Source organism: Gadus morhua, chromosome 12, assembly GCF_902167405.1.
Source record: "Gadus morhua chromosome 12, gadMor3.0, whole genome shotgun sequence".
In the NCBI taxonomy this organism is placed as follows: domain Eukaryota; kingdom Metazoa; phylum Chordata; class Actinopteri; order Gadiformes; family Gadidae; genus Gadus; species Gadus morhua.
The window spans coordinates 21,046,966-21,065,865 of record NC_044059.1 but is presented as its reverse complement, the minus strand read 5'-3'; the positions used below and the strand labels follow the sequence as shown (position 1 = coordinate 21,065,865).

Below are 18,900 nucleotides of genomic sequence, written 5' to 3'. Positions count from 1 at the left end.
TGCATCCAAGATATGTTTCCGCTTGTTTATACGCTCTTTGGGGATTTTGCCGCATGTTTTGAAACCACTTTGTTGCACCGGCTTAAACGCTGATGGCAAACCGAGAGAGATAAGCTTGTCAAGGAACGAATGAAACGCTGAAGAAAAAGACAAACAAAAAAAGGAATAAAATACGATCAAAATGAGATTATATTTCATCCCCCCCCCCCTAATACAGGGCACAACTGAAATCCGGTCCCATCCCCAGCAGGGAAGCTTTATGATGGGGCAAAGTGGGATTTACTACAGTATGTCTCACTACGGTTAACTGAGTGGCTGCTGCGAAAAAGGAAAAATAAGCCTTGTGCTATTTGGAGGGAAAAAAAAGCAACTCCTAACCGGAGCAAGGAAGACAGTTTAGTGCTTTGGACCAAACTTGTGGTTCCCCTGATGTTTGCTGTTTTCTTTGCACAGGATTTGGGTCAGGGGGATATCCAAACAGCGATAGATTTAATTCCTAATGAAGAAGAAGACTTTCGAAAAAGAAAGACGACTCCAGCCTTCAGGATTCACGCGGCCATGTGGCTCACATGTTCACATGGCGTCGGGGGGGGGGGGGGGGGGGTCAAAGACGAGTCAAATGATGTCCAATGCTTTTTACCTTGCGTTTCTTTTCTTTCGTGGTGAGCAGACATTCTATAGGTAAAAGTAACAGTAAGAAATGGAAAGTCAGAAAAGACTAAAGGAAAAGTCTGAAAAAAAAGAAGGGAGATTTGAAGCCTTCCCTTCCCAGTAGAATAATGAAGACGTTAAAGAATCGGACCGAGAATGAATAATTCATCCCGACACGAGCGATAAAGGAGGAAAGGGCCGCTTTGTTGTCGTAATATACGTATTTATTTATTTTATCCTGCCATCGAAACCATTGCTACCTTCGCTCGTCCACCTCTCCTATACTTTATCGGGCACTATCTGATTTCAAAAGCAAAGTCCTTCGTGTCGCATTTTCTCTTATATAGTTGGAGGGGGGGGAGGGGGTGCAAAATTCATCCGAATGCTGCATGACCGCACCGAAAAAGCTTGATAAAAAAATCCTCTCGCTTTCAAATTGGGTCGAAGCATCATTCCTATTCCCTTTTTTTTCCTTTCTTCTCCTCCCTGTCTATTAGATCCCTCTCCAGTCTCTGGGCTTTATAATGAATCTTCAGTACGGACCAGGGGCCTGGGCTGTAAATCAGCCGTAGACACCCTGATTGATGCAGCGTTTCTAGACTCCAGCCCTGGCCTCTCTCTTACTCCTGGGCTAAAGGGCTACATAATGACTGCCGCCAGGTCTGTCCTCCTCTTCGCGGGCGTCTGGCTGTTCATTAGCGCACGCGACGCCTTTTATTCATAAAAGGACCCGAAATGGCAAATGACGAACGGATCAAGCTCTTACCGAGGAAATTATTGAAATGGGGTGGGTGATTCATCATGTGGTAGTGCAACCATAACCGCACTTCTCTTTTTTTTTTCATTTGTTCTTTTTTTCTCCATCTCTTAGATACTTTTGATTTCCATCCAGGGCATCTATGCTTTGTCCTCTCCCACCTTCAGGGAAGACATTACCGCCATTTAAAATATGTTTTCTCCGGAGAAAAAAAAGCAGAAGCAGCAGAAGCAGTGGCAGCCTTTTAAAGCCAGCTTTGTTTCTGCCATCTATCTTCATCATGCTGAAGTTAAAAAGTACCCCCCTGCCCCCCATCCATGTTCTGAATGAAAGCCTGCTGAGGCTGTGAATATTTTACATCTGTCACCTGAAACAGCCTCGCAAACAATTGCACCTCACTTTGCTCATCTCAATCACAGGGGTGGTAACCAGCACTTTGGCCTAGCGCTGGCTGCCAAGGCAACCGTGTGCCAATTCACTTGAGGGTATATATATACGGCTTCAATGTCACATGGCCTGTTTAGCAGTGGCAGGGCGGCTTTGGGGATGGCTTGAATATAAAAAGTGTGCAGAGGATCAAAAAAAGCGAGTTCGTTCTCTGTGCACACTATGACGGAAATGGACTCGGATCTATCCAATTTTCTCTGGATTTGTTTTTTTTATCCGGTTTTGCTTGTGGTAATGACTTCACGTCTTTGCAGTGACAAAGATCATTTAAAGTTCATGGTGGTCAGCCTCTGAAGAGGGAGGATGATGATCTATCTGCTGGTGATGCTGGGACGCAGCCAGAGAAGTGTTCTCCTCTGATATGAGACGAAGATAATGAAGGGGCTGGCTGGATATTCTCCTCCTGTCATCCCCAGTCCCAAGCATTTACATTCTGCATGTACCACGCAGCACAAAACCACAATGTCAAAGTGTTTACTTATTCTCTTCGATTGGCAAATGATGGGAAGAGCTCATTCAAATGAAAGAACATAAATCAAAATGGGCTTGGTGGCCCAGTGAATACTGAGTAGTATTCACTGGGTAACAACGACTTTGGAGTTGCGGGAATACATATCGCTGTGTGTTATTCAGACTAATGGTAATGTGAAGATGTACCCATTTATTAAAATTAACTTTGCTTCTCTAGCTCATTAAAATCAACGAGAACACATGAACCATTGTCTTGCAAATGCAAATTAAATGATGACATCAAAGAGAAAAGGATTACCTTTTCCAAATAATTGCGCATACGAAAAATAATGATTGTGTGGGCACCGAATTTCAGGTGATGCCATGAAAATAAGTATGGAGTAAGAATACCATCTAGTTATGAATAAATGTATAATCCGTTCGGATGGATATTTAGAAATGATTGAAATCTACCTCATAGTGCTAATCTGCCCTACAATACATGTGTTTGATAGAACGTTTCATCAATAACGCTCCACACTATGTGCTCAGTGCTAACACGGTTATTTAATTTGCATTGGTATCTTAGATGGTAGCTATAGTGGCTCACATGCCATACTGTTTATGCAGGGATGTATGTAATAAAGGCCTACATCTCATCTCATTTCAGCAAGGATATAAATCAGAGCACACAGCAAAACCTACAGCAGCGTAACATTACGGCACGCCCCGGTGCCCTTGCTAAGGTTTTTTACAATATTGTGTTCACACCAGCCCTGGTTATTCTTTATGTATTTATTTTTCTTACACCACAAGCCTTGTAGCCACTGGAGTAAACAACAAATAGCCCCAGAAGGAAAACTCTTTGGAATGAACACTTTGTTCCAGTGCGAAGGGCAAACTCATCCACTTCAATTCATTTCTCTGTGATAACAACAGACAGAGTGATGAATGAACACGGCTCCGAGGTAGAGCCGAGCAAAAGATGCTGGATGATATTTACATCAAAAGAATGTTTTGATATGCACAGGATACTATTACTGCCACTGTAGTGTGACTGTGTGTGTGTGTGTGTCAGTGTGTGTGTGTGTGTGTGTGTGTGTGTGTGTGTGTGTGTGTGTGTGTGTGTGTGTGTGTGTGTGTTTAGATGTGTGTGTCTCAGTGTGTGTGTGAAAGGTGGGGGGGGTGGTAAAAGTCGGCTTACAGATGAGGTTAGTCGTTTGCAAGCGGGACTACATCAGAAGCTGTTTCAGAAATGGTGCTGGGCCAGTCTTAATCCCTGCCCTTGCTTTTAGCCGACGATTGCAAGACATGAAAGGTACGGTCGCTTCTCATCTGAGGTCGCTTTCTGCAAAGACTCGGCCGTCTGCAAATGCTCCTCTCAGCTACGGAAGTTCCTAGAGGCCATGAGATAATTTATATTCATTTTTCTTTCATTTGAGCGTTTACTTTGTACAAACAGCACACTTACTTGTTCAAACAAGACCTAATCATCTTGAAGATAGCCAGTCAAAGAACGATATTCATTGTCCATATTCAAGGCTAGTGCTAACAACTTCATGATCACCTGAATGCAAGTTATTGATATGACTCCATAACACAATCGTAGCATTGTGTTTACATTTACAAAGTTTGTGGACAAATCGGAGCGGTGACTTAATAAGTCACTTTAATGTGCTGGTGTGCTCAGATAAGATAGAAAGCCGCTGGAACGATCCAGTAAATCTTTCGAATAAGATAATTTGTGCATTGCCAGACAGTCTTAAATTTAAACCTAAACTACAACGGCATTTGAAAAAAATTATTGAAACAGTTCCTCTAGAGTGTTCTGTACTTGCATTTTGATGGGATTGAAGGTGTAGCTACAACTCAGCTCTGCAGTATTTGGGATCGATAAATCTATGGTGATATTGTGCCTGGTTTATAAAAAATGCTGGCACTTTCCACATTGTATTCACTGTGGTTTTGCTGCATTTATGTCCCTTAAAATCAGGTTGTAATGTGTTTTAATGTTGCTGACGCAGACCTGTATAACTGCAATATTTTCCCAGGATGTTGTTTTCTTCTCCTTTTGAATTATAGCTGGCCCATTAGTTTTGGTCTAAAAGTGGAGCTATCATTGTGATGAATTCATGGATGAAGAAAAGATTGGGCATCTACTCTGAATCTTAAAGGTTGTTATTCATCTTTCATCAAATTTTTCAAACATTAACCAGAATTTAGGAAAGCCGGTCTTGATAGTGTGACTAATGTGCACCTCAGTTGTAGCAGGTAAAGAGTAATTATCTGGCCTGACTTGATAAAACTCAACATAAAAGTTAGGGTTAGCATTAGGTGATCTAAAATTGATTATTTGAGTGGAATTTTGGGGAAATGGCATAGGTATCTCTCACTATCAGTGAGTGAAAAGCTCTGTGAGAATTCCTTCTTTAGTTGACTGCTACTGCGTCTTTACCAGCCAAATTAGATTTTAAACCGCTGCTGACTAATTTCTGCCCAATTTAGGAAATCTATTCACTGATTGGTTTGGCGGAACTCACCTTGCCAGTCAACCACAGATGCGTGAAATGCAACAATGGCATTCAAGACTTGGATCAAGTCTTGGATCTTACCTACCGTACTTTATTTGTAGAGCATGGGGTTAGTAGTATTTATTTTTCAAAACAATGCCAATGTTGATCCACGTTTCTGATTAAAATGGATATTTTCGGTCCTTGATTCTGATTGTCTAGAAGCTGTTGTAAAATTCACACATGCAACTGCATAACAATTAATATTTTGTATATTAATGTGCTGCCAATCTCAAAGTATCCTAGCCTGTGTTGCTTGGCATTTTGCATCATTGAGGAACAACAATGCTTGGCAGAAGAATTATGCCATTTTTTTATGTACTTTATGCAGCCGTGGGTGCTTATTTTTTTAATCGTATTAAGGAGTCCATGGTAACCGTTTTTATAATAACAATAAAAACACCCCACAGCTGTGCTTAGCACACTGTAACCCGCGGCCTCTGGTGGCTCATCGCCTCACTCTACCTTGATGGCGGTGGAGGCGATCTGGATGTGGTGCAGCTTGCGCAGGGTGCTCTCTCTGTCGATGAAGTAGGAGGCGGCCAGCTGGTGCAGGGCCTCCAGGGTCACCGCCGTGCCGTTGGCCTCAGTCGCCTCCGCCGTCTTGCTCAGCCTGCGCTTGTCCACGAAGATCATGAGCGACTCTTCCCCTGCGGGAGACACAGACGTGGACAGGCGCACGTGCGTCCGGTACATATGTTGAACCACGTACAAAAACAGATTAAAAACGCAGACACGTCGACGCATGGACCTATACGTACATACATACATAAACGCACACATTCACACACACAAACACCCGCACACCAACCCAGACCTGCCCCTCCGCATGCACGCACACACACACACACACACACACACACACACACACATAGATTACAAGATGGGGTACAAAATCTACTTAGGCTACTGTTTTCTCTCTCTAACAACATAAATCCACTTGCTGGGCAACGTAATCCATAAACGGGATGAAGGGTAAAGATTAAACCTGAACTGCACTACAGGGTTGGACTGCTTTTCCTTTCAATTGCAGCCTAACCCTTACTGGTTGGATTTATTCAAAAACAATCACAAATAAACAAACAAGCTAATGAATCAAGACACACAATTAAATAAGATAATCGCTCCATAATTGTTGACGAAAGGTCATGGTGATCCAGGGGAAGTGATTGAACATGACAAAGAACTTAATACAATGTTTGGGTATCACACACACACACACACACACACACACACACACACACACACACACACACACACACACACACACACACACACACACACACACACACACAAACAGCAAAAACAAATCAAAGCACTCAAACAAGTTACACATGTTACACAAGTCACGCAAACAGTAATTCTCACTGCCTACATCGTTTACACTAACTAAGTTCAAGTGTTATTTGTCACATATCGCACATTATCATATGTGCAACTGGCAGTTGTTCACTTTGCCTGACTCGTTTGACTGTGCTTAGAAAATAAATTATGAAAAAACAATGATTCTAAGGATAAGAATAAACTAGCAAATAGGAAAATTGGTTTATATAAAATGAAGTGGAAATAAAATGTTATTTTTATGACTGTAATAAATTCAGTATATTGGGAGTTCAAGTGCTATTTGTCCATATCACACGTATTCATATGCAGGCAGTGCTTACTTTGCCCTCTCCTTTGACTGTGCTTAGACAATCAATTATGAAAAAACAATAATTCAAAATATAATAATAGTTAGGTGAAGTATTAATTATTTCTATAAAATGAACAGAAAATACATTGTTATTTAATTGTAATGAAATCAATAACGGTATATGAGTTTTTATATATATATATATATATATATATATATATATATATATATATATATATATGTATATATATATATATATATGTGTGCACAGATGCTGCTCTCCACTATCCCTATCCCTATTTAATTGTAATGAAATCAATAACGGTATATGAGTTTACATAAATATATATATATATGTGTGCACAGATGCTGCTCTCCAATATCCCTGTGATTTACCTCCCAAGGTGGCGGAGAGCAGGAAGTGCGTCCCGTACTTCCTGATGATGGCGTCGGTGATGGAGCCAAGGCTGGGTCTCCTGCCCAGCTGCCTGATAGTGTGCAGGAACTCGGGGTCCAGAGGTAGGGGGAGCCCATTATTCTCCTGTCTCTCCAAGGCTAAACTGTTCACCTTCCAGCGACCAAACTCCCTGCAAGGGCACACACACACACACACACACAAACATGAATGCATACAATAACACACACGCATGCATACGCACACAATTCACACATCAAGGCGAAGATGGTAACCAAATTGTCTCATACCCTGCTGCACACACATACACACACATATACACAGACACACATACGCCGGAGACACTCGCATACACAGGCTCCCACACACACAAACAAACAAACAAACAATAACAAGCAAGGGGGTGGGGGGGGGGGGGGGGTCCATTAGGAGACCCCCTCTCTCGATCATGGTCGAATCTGGGCACGGACGTTCGCAGGTATGTTCAATAGAGTAAACACACATCAAGGAAAACACCCACAACATAAATCTCTAGTACTTCTCCTTGTTAGCCGCCTGTTGAGAGGGGAAAGGCAGTGGGGTGGCCTACTGTGGCCATTTTTATAGAGTGGTACAGCTTGCGATCGCCACAGGAGCCTTACATTTAGATTGGTTCCATACAGGCCGTAATATATGATGTTAAGCACGACCTCGGGGTGACGCGTGCAGACCTTTCTTCAGAAATATGAACAACACCACGCTGTTCCAACCTCGGGTACATGCGGTGTGTGTGTGTGTGTGTGTGTATGTGTTCTTCCTTCCCTGTGAAAAACATAGTTTTCCCTGCTGGTTTTAAATAACAGCGAAATCTCCCCTCATCACCAATCACTTTCTGAGGGACGGCGGTCAGCCGAGGGGGTCGTAATCATTGGATGGAGCCACGGGGCTCCTCCGAGTCTCCGAGAGAGGGGGGGGGGGGAAGCGGAAGTGTAAGAGTGTGTGTGGGGGGGGGGGGGATACTGTTTGATATTCAGCCTGGCCTCGGAGTGTGCGAGCCATCTTTATCTGACTCTGCACCCGGGGAGCGAGGTCGCTTGCCGATGCATAGATTAGCCCCTATTCACGGAACAGCTGCTGTGGCACAGGGTTTCCGAGACAGGGACGCAGGGAGCGGAGGAGATTGAGACCTTTACACCGTAGGCGGTGAGGAGGTGTCGGGAAGATTGGCCTTGACGATTATTGTTTTTTTCACTGACTGAAATTCCAAATCTGTGCTTATTCTCAGCACGTCACGTGTCTCACGAAAAGCAACAGTCTACTGAAAGAAAATGCCCCAAAAATGACAATCTGACACTTTATATTTCCTCCATTTTACATTCAAAATGGTGGATTCTGCTTTTGTCACAATCTGATATGTAGACACTCGTAGGGCATGCAAAAACACACTCCCCAACTCAAAGACCCATTGACCAATGTTCCTTTGCGAGCACACACTCACAAACACACACTCTCACACACACACACACACACACACACACACACACACACACACACACACACACACACACACACACACACACACACACAACCCCCCCCCCCCCACACACACACATACACACAACCCCCCCCCCACACACACACACACACACACACACACACATGGCTAACCAAACAAAGATGCCCTTTGCTGCAACACTAACTTTGTTGTATCCCAGAATATCCCAGAGACCTCCCCATGGGGCCAGGCTCACTGCCAATCAATTTACCCACCAATCCACAAGTCAGCCCTCGAGAAAAATACAAAACAGAAAACAACTCATTAGGGCCCGTTTTATCTCAGCTTTTCGCTATAATGAGTGACCATTAGTGCTTCTCTCTGTCCACAGGGGCCGGTTGAGCAAGGAAGCAGGGCAAGAGAGAGAGAGGGAGAGAGAGAGAGAGAGGGAGAGAGAGAGAGAGAGAGAGAGACACACACACACACACACACACACACACACACACACACACACACACACACACACACACACACACACACACACACACACACACACACACACACACACACACACACACACACACACACAGGGGCCATTCACTGCTATTGCTCACTGATGGACATTGAATGGATGCTGCTGCAGGTAAATTGGGCTACACAGACACACACACAAACACACACATACATAAACACACACTTTGTTTATGGATGCAGACAAACCTCGTAGTACACGCACAAGAGACACGCACCAATGAACAAACAGGTATGCACACACAAACACACTCACACACACAAACACACTCACACGTCCACTCACACACGCACGCTCACACACGTACGCTCACACACGTACGCTCACACACGTACGCTCACACACGTACGCTCACACACGTACGCTCACACACGCAAAGACGTAAACATGTACACAGTGTTGGAGAAATCCCAACGGTTTGATCCTCCATCTGTAAAGCTTAGCGCCACAGTGCCAGAGGTAGCGCGGTGGGGGTTGGTGGGGCGGAGCTAGGGGTGGTGCTGGTGGTGAGTGGGAGGGGGGGGGGGGGGGGTGGTGTGTATGTGGGGGAGAGCGGTCAAGGTTTCGGCTACTCCTAACTGCGGAGGAGGAGGACGATGGAGAGGAGATAAAATAACGCATGCGAGTAAGAGACCCCCGCTGGTTGTCCATCAAACCCCCCTGCCACCACTCCTCCTCTTCCCCCCCCTCCCCCCCCCCCCCCCCCAACGGTAGCCAGCCCCTTGGTGTCAGAGCGCTGGCGCACATAACAAATCTCGAAGTCAGCGTAGCAGATAACACACTGACACGGCCCAGTGGAAGCGCTCATGTCGCGGGGCCAACGCTGGATATAGGTGCCGGGCCGCTGGACAGCTGCGGCTGAGTGACTGGAGTTCATTCTTTGGGGCTTATTCCAAACCTTACAAAGGTTGCACCACCTATCGCCAACCCAACCCCTCCCCCCAGCCCCCCCAGCCGCCCCATCCCCCTCACCTAGCAAACGACAAATAGCCAGATGATGGAAAGAAATACATTGTAAGCTAGGTGTATTATTTTTGTTGTGTGTACATAGTCTCTGGTTCCCCACTGATTTTGTATATTGAATGTATTTCTTTATCTTCTTTTTTTCATACCTCCCAGTGTTTCATGGCTTTGTCGCTGTGAGGTATGGAACTTATTCCCTGGAAATAAGACGAAGCCTGTTATCTTCAAACTCAAAGCCGTATGCATGAGGCGCTGAGGTGGTGAACGGATCTTTAATTAGGTCTAGGCCAATGGTGTCATACTCCAATCCATATCTGTCAGCAAGCTCACAGTTTGATCAGCAAAAATAAAGTTGGGCTAAAGCTGTTCAATCAATGAACAAGTCTTTGTGTATTTGTGCCTGTGCGTGCGAGTTCATGCACGTGTATCTGTGTGTATGTGTGTGCATGTGTGCATGTCAAAGAGAATGTGCATACTTCCAGCAAAAGGGTGCTTGATCCAGAACAGCATGAAAAGCCAACCTTGATGCTAACTTTGCTTCAAAAAGACCAACAGAGTACCGGAAAACAAGCAAAGATAAAAGACAAACAGAAAAATACCAATACTGCTATATTGGCATAATGTTTATTATGAATATTGGTGCAATGTTACAACACTATTTCTCCCTTAATATAAAACAAGCAAAGATAAAAGACAAACAGAAAAACACCAATACTGCTATATTGGCCTAATGTATATTTTGAATATTGGTGCATTGTTGCAATCTATCTCTGAACAAAGATATTCTTAAAAAATAGATATTGCTAGGGGCCAGAAGCCGGAAAACGAGGAGAGCATACAATTTTGCAATATTTTATATTTCTATTTGACCCAAATAAATGTAACTCAGTTGATGGAGACCAATAACCAAAAACATAACCGAGGTCAAAATAACATACATGAATGAATCTGCTCAACATATAACATAACCAGACCTGCAACTCTATCGTAACCTTCTACAATTGAGACATGTCCCATAGTTTAACTAATATACTTAATTGGTAAGATGATAAGGGAGGAGGAACACAAACAATAATCAACACATTTATAGCTCAAATAAGTTAAGGTTATATTGATCTATTACTTATTATTTTATTAGTAAATTGCATTTATCCTATTAACTAAAACTATTAAAGATACTGTTCTTAAAGAATAGTCTGCCCCCCTATGAGTAACATGATAAAGCAATTATTCAAATGAATCAGCCAAAGCTATGTTTAAACCCAGATGGTCTGGGGCTCTGGTACTTTGACCCAAGGCCACATGCCTCCCATCGCAGCAGCACAGGTGAACTCTAAAGATACAAGTATGTACCATGAAACCAAAGCTATGTCAACTGAACTAGATAGTGTATGTGAATTAAGTATGTTAAAACAAATAATGTGCAGCTTAAAGAAGAATATATTTTCAGAAGAATATATTTATTTATTACACGACTCTTCTCAATGCCGTGGAATGCTCTGTTCACTTGCATGGGCCCTTCGAAGCCTAGATAGTATAATTGACCGCAGTCAAGGAAATTGTTTTTTTTACTGTCTTTCGTATCACTCTGCAAGTTGTCTGCTAGTTTATCAACCCCAGCGTACACTATGAATGCTGGTAACAAATTGATTGTAAAAAGACACACTGTGTGAAGTTATTTTATCGTTTTGGCAAGGAGCCGTTATAAGCGGGATTATAGAACGTCGCCGGTCATTATCGGTAATAAGCCCCTTCAGGGCGAAGCAAGACACCTCCGCTTATTTTCCCGATAATGACTGGCGTTCTATACATAATTCCTTACATATTGTATCATTCAACTCACAAGTTGTTATTCTGAACCTTACACCTAAAATGAGGGATGTTCTGCCGGATCTCATAACAACACAGTTGTACAAAAATTATTATTATTATTATTATATTACCATTAGCAAAGGGTTATATTATATAATACTAAACATTATTTAGAATTGTAGAATGTAAATGTACCCTTATTTTAAAGTGTTTGCAAGCTCTCTGCTTACAGCATTAATCTATGCTGCCAAACCCACAGCTCCAAAACCCTCCAAGAATACCACCACAATTATGACATCTAATAGTCAATTTTTGCTACCTCACAGAAACACCAGTTGAACCTAGTGGCAAATCAATAATTTGCATGTAGATGTAAACATAACGCGTTGCTAAGAGCAACATGGCAACAATGGTGAGGCGTCTGCAAGTGCAACCTTCTGCAACCTTCAATTCCAGCCTTCAATTGACCCCTGATTGTTTACATGATCATTTTTGGAGGAGAATGGGCTCGAGTGGCCCTGGAAACAGTAGGAAGCGACTTGCCGCATGGGAACAACAATGTGGATGGTATTATAGATTTGGATGTGGATGAGTTTTCCTAAAGGGGAGACCATAATCACAAAGACAGATGAAAAATAGCAGTGAAAATGAAATGCAACACACATAACAGCATTTGACATTGTGTTCCAGTTTAAGGTGGATCATAAATACGAATCGCTGTTCTGTGTTAAACCTCCAGGCAGACCAAAGTACATCAAAAAACATTTTGATAAAGGGGCTTATCCTTGGTCATGTTTGTTTTGCTGTGGTATCATGTCCAAACTGATATCTGCACACATCTGTTGACGTAATTGATTTGTTAATACATTATTTAACATCAGTTAATTACTTTGTAATGTGGCTGGTGAAACTGGATTCCTTGATGAAGCTTAAAAAAAAATACTGAGACTTTTACAAAGGTAAAAAGAAAATGATCAGAAAGTGAATTTTGGATCCTGTTGAAAATATAAGACAAACTGGCAAACAGATCATCTTTTTTTGACTTAAAGAGGTGTCAAATTTTTCACTTCAGCATATTAGTTCCTCTGTTTGATTTAGTTCACGTTTCACCTTTGATCTCAGGTAAGAAGACAGCGGAGTGAACAGCTAGCATTGCAACTTCTCATAATTTGCCAAATTAACGTTTGTGTGTGTAAGTCTTTCAACTACAACATAAATCATTCTGCGAGCAACAACTCAGGAGCAGATACTCATGGGCTGTTTCTCAGGAACATCTGAGTATCTGGAGTATCTTGAGATACTCATGAGTCACAGACAGTTTACCAAACAAATAAACAAATGAACAAAATTGAAAAAAAATTAACTATTGCCAAAGGTTTGCCATTTAATTGGATGAAACCAGGCCAAAAAAAATAAATAAAAAAAATCAGCCCCCAGCGAAAGACCTCACTATCTCCATCATTTAGTTTTTATGGAAATTTCGTAATCAGTCAAAAAGCGGATCATGTAAAATACTTTGCTAATGGACAACGTTATGAAGGCTATAGAAAAACAACGAAACGTAACGTGCTGTTCACCTTTCATCAACAAGACAAAGTGAGTACACAATGCCGTGTTTTGTAGTGAGTTACCCCAGATACTGAAATAACCTACTGTGCACAAACGCACGGGGGCTCAAAGTTATTTCAAGGACCTCCCTGTAGAGAATTGTGCAAAAGAGGGAATAAAGTCCTTCACGCCTCATTCAGCGGGATCCTAAACAAAATTACATTTGTTTGTACGACCTTGCCAGACAATTTGCAGAAGTGCTGTTCTTTTCAAAGTTGCAGAAGCCTTTACTTTGTTTCAGTTAGCTCTCTCTCTCTCTCTCTCTCTCTCTCTCTCTCTCTCTCTCTCTCTCTCTCTCTCTCTCTCTCTCTCTCTCTCTCTCTCTATTACTTCTAATCTAAATGACAAGGATCCTTCTCAGAACTGCATGCCTGCTCTTCAGCTACAAAAAAAAATAAAGCTTTTTGATTTGGACTTAAAAAAAGACACGCTTGACAATCCACGTATACTTTGTTTCCATGCTAGATTTAATTCAAAGGTACATTTGAGGGTGAGCATGTCAACTTTATTAATCAAGCTTCTTAAATGTGAATGTGAGGCGGATATAAGAGAGTGCAAGAGAGAGAGAGCGAGACAGAGAGAGATAGTGTTGAAGCAGGAAGAAGGGGGATAAAAGAAGGAGTGAGAGAGACACCATCGAGGCGTAGAATTTATGTTCTTTGTCATTTATCATCTTCCATGTGTGGGAGGATGGCAGGGAGGGAGGGGAAAAGAGGGGAGGGAAGGAGGGAGGGGGCAAGAGGGAGGGAGAGAACGTTGTGCTGAGGTTCTGAATCTATCGGAGGAGGGGATGTGGGGATGGGGGGGTGGTGGCAGCAGTAGGGTTTCAGCAACATCAGGCGAGTAATGAGCGGAAATCCTATTAAGCCTGGCGAGTGGTTGCATAAACAAGGGAACACGTAGCTCCCTCGTTTTAATTTGTTTTATTTTAAAAAAAAAATCCTTTCACGCCTTTTAGAGTCTCAGACTGTTTGCAAATTGCAGTTTTAAGTAGTTTATTATCGGCTGTTGTGGTGACCTCTGCTTGGGCGCTTTGTTGCCGCAGCACCTGCATGCAGCGTTAACTTGACAAAAACAAAATCATTTGGACATTTGCTATTGCATATGCCACAAAATGTTTTTAAAATGTTCAGCTTACATTCAATGCTTCTGTTCGTTTCAACGTGCGTGTGGACAGAGTAGACACACTGCTCTATCTTACTGGCAGCTCTTGTGTCTTTGAAAATGAAAATGTGATGTCGGGTTTTGTATTCAAACTGGAGCAGAGAGGCGGCTTAGAATGACTTTGTAAGCAAAACTAGAAAATGTACAATTGATTTAAATTGTTGTCGGCCCTCTGACGTAGGAATGTAGCCTTCTAACCATGCAAATTAAATTGAATTAAAATAACCTATTGGATTTCCATTTCCATGTCGTCATCAATCATGTGGCTACAAGGAATAAAAACATAATTCATAAAATTGATATTCAATGGCTTGGATTTGCATTTTTAATTGTGATATGTTAGGCCTGCATAAATCTCATAAAATGAAATTAAAATAAATTTAATGTACATAAATTACGATTAAGTAAAAAAAAATTAGCCCAGACATTCTAAGGAATGTATGGCCCAAAGGCACTTCATGTAACAATATGCAGCAATTTACTAGAAATGCATGATCCAATGCAAACAATAGTATTTGAAGAGAGAGAGAGAGAGAGAGAGAGAGAGAGAGAGAGAGAGAGAGAGAGAGAGAGAGAGAGAGAGAGAGAGAATGGAAAAAATAGGGAGGGCGAACAGGAGACCAGATGCAACTGGTAATGTGTTGACGCAATACGACGGCTGCTTATCCCTTTTGTGCCATGAGTTGCCACAGAGCAGTTGACAGCAGACTAAAAATCTCGCTCACAACATAAACAGTGCCAGGGATCCTAGCCATTGCATAATGAGACATGTGTGCTCTGGGGGTAGCAGTGCGACAGAAGGAAGGTTCCAGACCCCAAGCTCCTATACCAACAAGCCCGAAAGTGCCTTTGAGCATCTTAATAACTTCCATGTGTATCACCACAACGGTAGTGGTCAGCCTTGCAGACTGGTAAAAGGTGCATTTATGAATTGGGGAGTCTCTATCATTGACTGAACAGTGACCTTTTATACACATGTTAGCCTAGTTGTGGACGGCACAGACATCTTGTTTACTTTGTCTAGACGCTGACCTTTTGATGGACATTTATAAACACCTTATACTGGACATTTCTACTGTTGTATAAGCCGCACTTTATGCCGCAGTCGTTGTTGAAAGTACAACACTTAAACTCGCACAAGGAAAGAAATCAGGAAACCACTGACTGAAGTTTAAAACATTTATTTAGAACTTTAAGAAAGTAATACAAAAGCCGAGCTGGTCTGTAGAACAACAGCCTTTTCAGCTTCGGCAAACAGTTTTGTTGTCTCGCTCTGTGATTCTGCCCACATCCTCCAAGCCAGTGTGGTTATCAAACAATACCCATACACCAACTTCAGTTTTTACCGTTATTTTCGTGGTCTTCAGGCACAACATGGTTTGCCACGCAGTGGTGGCAAACCGTTCACCCAGTTCGCAGGTGTCAGGAATCACTCACGTCATAGATTGAACAATTTGATCCATGAAACGGTAATAAATTGAAGTGTGGTAGTGTGGTTCCACGCTTTTCTAGTTATTCCTGCCATAGGCTTTTAAGCATGACATACAGATGTCAGAAACATAATACCAACAGCAGACCAACATTTGACAACATTTGACAATTGGTTACATACAATACAGAGCACAACTAAGGCAGGTGGAGGCTGGGGTGATGGTGGGCGAAATTCAGCTCGGCACACTTAACTCCGCAGAGTGAGTGTTTGTGATGGAAGGTCTTAAATTGACTGGCTATCAGTGTAGGTGCGTTTGATTGACAGCTTTAGCCATCAGCAGATAGGGGCGCATGACAAGAGTGTCCCGCCAAAGCTAGCTACGCCCAATTTTCCTCATCCTTTAACCTTGCATTCCTTATCCATCAAGGAACACCCAGTTTCCCCCATTCTTTAACCTTGCCTTCCTTATCCATTCCTTTCAACATTTTCTAACCATTAGGTTGTCTCAACCTCATCAGAAGAATTCTACCTTACAAGGATTGTTAGTACTTACTGTTGGCACAGAACTTCTGATGATCATTTAAGAAGCAAGAGGCTCTTCAGGAGAATCACGATAGAACCCTCAGTGTTTTTCAAACCATTATCTCATTCATAAAGCATATAATGCCAGATAATGATTACAATACCCCACGGTTCTACTAACATTCTCCCACACAGTCCGTTACTTTCCTTTCTGCTGTTTGCACTTTCACACAGATTAAATTCCTGACAGACAAATTCATTATTTGAATTTGAATTGAGTGGAGGTAGGAGATAGGAGGTATTAATAGTGAGGCAGTACATACAAGCGTCGTCTTGGAAAGTGAAAGACAAATATATCTCTGTCTTCCATGTGCGATTGCAAACACACACTCCAAAATCACAAGGGCTGGCTGTGTTTCAGCAGGCTTCCATCTGTTTATTCACAACCATGTCTGTGATGATAAAACAAACCGAATGAAAATATTGCATTGTGATTCAATTCATTAAACGAGAAATCGGTCCAACATTCTGCCGAGAAGCAAACCCGACAAGCTTGTACTATTTCATATTCCGTTGGCATTTGTCTTTGGAAATATCCAAAGACATCGACATTGAGAATGAAACTGCCATTTGAACTCCCGCTGAACACACGCCCACACACAAATGCTCACACATGCACCCTAAGACACACACACACACACATGCATACACACAAACACACACACACATCCGCATTCCGCACACACACAGACACACACACACACACACACACACACACGGATGCACATACACACATGCATGGACAAAAACACACAGGCATACACACACTAACACCCACACCCCAACTCTCGCACGCCCCTACCGACCCCCCCCCCCCCCCCCCCCCCCCCCCCCCACACACACACACACATACACACACACAGAACCAACATCAGCCCTCCTCTCATCCAGAGAGGAACGCTTATGGCTACGCATGCGATGGGCAAGCATGTGAGCGTCTCTGGCAGGGAGCAGCTCCTCGCCGCCACACACACCTCTGGCACCTGATAACCCCTCCCTTGTCACACACTTGTCACATGGCATAAGCTGGATGCAGGATGAGTTCCTCATCACCGCAGGAGCCCTCTGCGCTCGGCTGCGGCAGCGGCAGCCGCGTAACGTTCTTTCCACTGGCTCTGTCCTCCAGCTTCATTCAACCTCTAACGCATGTGGAGATGGAGAAGACCCTCTCTCTCTCTCTATCGCCTGGCCCATCTCTCGCTTGCTGTCCCTCTGTCAAATAATCTCTTTCTTGCTGAACAAACTGTGTTTATCTTTGATAAAGGTGGAGCATCTGACATGACCTGTGGCCTCATCGTCTTCATCCCAGTGTTATTTTGTATCATAAATTTCACACAGCCCCTCCTACTACGACCTTCAGAAGCCATCCTCTATTATCGTCGAGCACTCGTAAAATGTGAGTACTTTGTGACGACTGAATGACACCGTTTCATTGAGCAGCGGAAAAGGTAACTGCGGCGACACAGTTCCGCACAACAACCTCCACAGAAAACATGTAATTGCTCTGGCTTTACAAGCAAAGGACTTTGCGATCAATTGCAAGTGAACAACTCCGCAGTAAATGGACAATCGCGGAACAAAGCGACTATCAATTACGGGCCGTCAGCATGCGCATATGTTGAGGGATGTGCTTTGTCAACGTCTGAATACTAAATATGTACATTATAATTCTCATATTCTCCACACAGTCTGAATGCTAAATATGTACATTATAATTGTCATATTCTCCACACTGCCACCACCATGTACATTATTTATGATAGGTTTGCATTTACATCGAGTTAACATTAATGGTAAATGTTCTGGACAAAAACAATGGCATGAAAACAACGGCATTAGAAACGCTACGCTCCAGGAACATACAAACTACAGAGTAAAACAGCAAGTCTGTAGGGCATGCCTCATTATCCGCAATCGCAATGTATACAGGAGATATATCCACAGGCACAGCAGCATCTCTTCCTGCCTCACCACATTGGCCTCACAATTCACAGGGCCCTGGCCATGAAGATGCAGGGAAATGAAAATAATAACTGAATTGATAAACTGACAGACAAATGGGCAGATGGCATAAACAATTAATCCATAAATTATGCACAACTTCACCAGCATTAACATTGAAACAAAATTGATGATAGAAATACTATTGGACTGCTCACTCACTCTCAAACACTGATTATCAGCTGTCAACATCCCAGTGTTGGTATGGATTTAGAGATAGACTGAGAGACTATGGATTAATGGCAGAGAGAGAGAAGGAGGGAGAGAAAGAGATGGGTTTAAGAAAGGGATATGGATTTTTGAGAGAGAGTTAGCTTGAGTCCTGAGAGAGGGTGTGTATTAATGAAAGACAGACAGTACCGATTATTGATGGAAAGAAAGTAAGGGATAATGAGAAAGAGAAAACATG

At 42.7% G+C, this 18,900-nt stretch overlaps 1 protein-coding gene across 1 annotated transcript in view; it reads right to left on the bottom strand.

The window, feature by feature from the left end:
* Positions 1-18,900, bottom strand: part of LOC115556276 (BMP/retinoic acid-inducible neural-specific protein 3) — a 42,861-nt gene that overhangs the window by 18,469 nt on the left and 5,492 nt on the right. Inside the window, exons 3-4 of the mRNA XM_030373445.1 lie at positions 6,905-7,095; positions 5,341-5,525 (exon numbers count right to left, since the gene is read on the bottom strand). Coding sequence (XP_030229305.1) covers positions 5,341-5,525; positions 6,905-7,095 — 376 coding nt within the window. The remainder of the gene's footprint in view (positions 1-5,340; positions 5,526-6,904; positions 7,096-18,900) is intronic.